This window comes from Gavialis gangeticus, unplaced genomic scaffold (genome assembly GCF_001723915.1).
Source record: "Gavialis gangeticus isolate Ggan-Ray unplaced genomic scaffold, GavGan_comp1, whole genome shotgun sequence".
Taxonomy (NCBI): domain Eukaryota; kingdom Metazoa; phylum Chordata; order Crocodylia; family Gavialidae; genus Gavialis; species Gavialis gangeticus.
In genome coordinates, this window is record NW_017729031.1 from 45,950,987 (window position 1) to 45,954,833 (window position 3,847).

At 37.3% G+C, this 3,847-nt stretch overlaps 1 protein-coding gene across 1 annotated transcript in view; it reads right to left on the minus strand.

Moving 5' to 3' along the window:
• KCNH7 (potassium voltage-gated channel subfamily H member 7) overlaps positions 1-3,847 on the minus strand; it is a 483,070-nt gene that overhangs the window by 52,568 nt on the left and 426,655 nt on the right. Inside the window, exon 10 of the mRNA XM_019522712.1 lies at positions 2,777-3,029. Coding sequence (XP_019378257.1) covers positions 2,777-3,029 — 253 coding nt within the window. The remainder of the gene's footprint in view (positions 1-2,776; positions 3,030-3,847) is intronic.

Below are 3,847 nucleotides of genomic sequence, written 5' to 3' on the forward strand. Positions count from 1 at the left end.
TGGGGCACCAGCAGGGCCAGCGGCTGGGGAGGGGAGCGGGGGGAACCTTTCATTTTAATCATGGATTTGGGGGGGTTTATCAGAGAAGTCGTAATTTTTTATTGGAGAATTTGTGATTTTTTTATTAGGGAAAACTAGGATCCCTGCTCATCATTCTGGGAAAATTATCTTTTTTTTCATTCTGCCTTTCAAAAACAAGGTGTGTATTATATTTGCGGATATATGCATATGAGAAAATACAGTAACCTTCAGTAAAGTTTTCATTGTGGCCACTCTCTGTCTCTAACCATAAAGATCTTTGTCTAATGCCAATTACAGGGTCCTTTCTCTCTGTAGCATTCACCTCTGTTATTTCCAGGCTTCAACAGCACCTTCTCCCAGACAATTCCTTCACCGTGAGTTGTCCAGACAGAATCCACACACACTGGAAAGTTACTTTTCCCTGGACTGCACAGCCTGAACTCTCTCTCTGGCTCAGTCTTTACAGTCCCAAGATGAGCAGAATCAGAAATAAGAAGTCTCTTATGAGGACTTCTAACTGTACATAGAACTTGTTCTGGTTTTTGGCAAATCTTATCTTTGTTATTTAATAGTGTTTTATTATAGGTGAAATAAATCTTATTCAGTTTTTTTTCTTTTTATCACTAGCTCCTAGAAGCAGACATTATGCCTGAAGGCAATGTTTGCAGCTGACTGGAAATACCACAATGTAAACCTTGCATTTTACCAATCATCCATTCTTCTAAATGGATGGAGTTTTAAATAAAAGTAGGGTTTTGTTCTCTACACAAAAGTGCTATGGACCTATGGGAATACTCATGTCTCTGCAGTAGCAGGGTGTATTTTCATCCTCTTTTAGGATCCACTCTGCTATAGCAAATAATGAAAGTCTTATGACTATAGTGGTATAGGATGAAACTTTCCCATGTAATGGTGGAATGGTTCCACTATAACTTTGATTCTAGGGATCCTTTGATCAGCTAATGTCTTGGGATTCACTGCCAGGTGTAAAAGGAAAATGCCTACGGTACTCAGTTACCTGCAGTAGGAATTTATGTTGAAGTTGGTGCAAAAAAAGGAGGAATACCCATTTATCCAGTTTGGCTTTGGCCTGACTTCTCCCCACCTGTGTAACCATATTTCCTTTGAGACATTGTAATGACAATTATTTTTTGATATGTGTTCATGTAAAGCTGATTGAATATAGAAGGGTATTTCAGCTCAAACCAATGATAACAGCTTGGATTTATATGGAACTTTTCTTTCAGGAAACAGTGACATTACATTTGTAAGAATCACCTCTGAGTGGGGCCAGGGTAAATCTCTAGCAGCACATAGTGACAAGAAATAGGACAAATATCTAGTCCAACTGAAATTATAGAGGGGATTCTAATTAAGAAAACAGAAATTCCAAAAAATGAAACTTGGATCAGACACTGAGACAAACTTCTAGTCCTGAAATCACAGTGTGGTACATTTGATGAGTCCAAATACCAGAATATTAGATGTTTCTTCCAAGAGAAATCCCATCTCTCTGTTATGGGATTGATTTGGTAATAGCCCTTATGAAAGGGTAGGGGTAACCCTTATGAAAGCAGTGCTACTAATGGAGTCACTGGGATGATCTTTGCAAGGCTCCTATATAAATGCTGACCAGACACAGTACTACTTGGGCAAGATCTGAACCAAAGGTGGCAATGCTGCCGAAACTTTTTTGCATTCTAACAAACCCATGCTGAAGAACAATAAAAGTGGATAGGCAGCCACATGCTACTATTTGATAGTTTTAAACCAATGACATAAATAGTAACTAGTTATCCATATTTTGTTTCAATTCCTTCCTGGATGCAAGTCTCTAAAGTGCAAGGTAAACAGAAATGTGTTCCTCTGAATCATTCTACAGCCACTCCATATTCTAAGAGTGCAGAAGCCTACCTTTGTAATATTCAAAATCATGTTTTACACTTTTATCACATTATACTCAATTTAAGATGCACTCAGTTTAAGAAACAATTAGTAATTTTTCTATTGCAAATAATTTTGCTCTGAATAATATGAAACAACTTATAGCTAACAGCACCTTCCTAGTACTAGTTTAGAATTCATTATTAGGTTGGATGAGAGCTCCAGCTTGGGTGTTGCATAGTTTTTTACTACTGGTTGGCTAAGTTATGTAGAAAGAAATGTATTCATTGGAAAAACAGCAGCAGTATTTGTGCCAGTGAGAGGAAGGGACAAGTTTTTCTGGATATTAAGAACACAAATTCTGAACCTCAATTCCTGTTTCCAGAGGCCAACACAAGCAGCTGGGTTATACATCAAAGATTAAAGGAAAGGAAGTTTTGTTCACTAGCTAGTGTAAGACTGATGTACCAAGAATGAAGCAGTTTCTGCCTCATATTCATCTCACTCTGCAACTCTTCCATAGGTGGAAACAATGGTGGTGGACTCACCCATCTCTACCCTCTCTCTGGCTCTGTGGTGCACAGGGAGTCTCTGTTCCCTGAATAGGCTCCCCAGAGCCTGTCCCTTTTAACTACACAGTCACATTCCTTATAGCGCAGACAGGGTTATTGGGTGGGACATTAAGTAAATGTTCCTCTTAAATTATTCAGCAGCAGCAGGACTTCAAAGTGACTGAATCTTTCACAGGTCTTCTGAACAAAGTACAGCAACAGCTATTTCTTGTCAGCCTGCTGTTAACTTTAACTTGTATTGTAATGTATCCTAGCAAAAAAAAGTAACATAATTTTGTTCTCATTTCTAAACTACTTACCAAGAATGGCTACAACAATGTCACTCTTGAGGATTTCAATGGATCCTCTTGAGATAAAGTAAAGAGCAGTGAGAACATCACCACCGTGGACTAAAGTGTCTCCAGGAGGAGCATGTGTTGTCTTAAACTTCATAGCCAAAGCTCGGAGACAACCTTTACTGGCCCCCTGGAAAGCTTTGCAGTTCTGAAGCAAATTTTGGTTGAGGTGTAGGCAAATGTCAGCCTGTAAGCATTCTGGAAACCCCTTTAGGACCTGGAGAGATAAAAATTAAGTCTCATATTAGTATTCTGAAAGTAGTTTTGCAACATTTGCAATATTTAATTCATTCCTAATAGGAATGTATTGATATAAAAATAGTGGTGGGTCACAAGGCCATCTTGAATATTCTGTTTAACAAACATATAGTTTAATCAAAATATTGGATCAAAGAGCTACTCTCTAAATTGACAGAATTCATTCAAATTAATGCTAATGAGGCTTAGGGGCCAAAAAGATTGTTTTGGGGTTTTTTTATTTCTTACATTATAAGAAATACTATGAGAGAATGAATGAAGATACTGAAACAGTATAACAAAAAGACAGAACTAGAGAAGGAAGAAAAACAGAAAGAGAATCAGTCTTTACTGAAACTCACCTATTTAGATAGCTATTAGTTATATATAGCTGGTAATTGATTATAAAAATATTGCTTTTGTATATCAAGTACTGTTACTGAAATATGGAATAGGTAGTTTAAAATATATAAATTTTAGGTGGTTTTCAGCTGTGGGCCAATTCTGATACTGAATAAATATGATATAGAAAAGTACGTCCCAGTTCAGTCTATGCCATTAAAACCAATGGAGTCCTGTAGATTTACATGAGGAGGGGATTTGACATGCACTATAGAGCCAAATGTTAAGCTCCTTCTCAGCTGTTACTTAGGTGAATGAGAGTTTGCTTGAACTAGAATCTCAGGATTTCCTACAAAGACACTATTCATTTTCTTTAAGGATTAAAAAGGATGCTGATTTTAAGTTGGTCATTATGGGTGAGCTTTTTAAAGTGTTGAGCATTAGCCAGCCTCATTT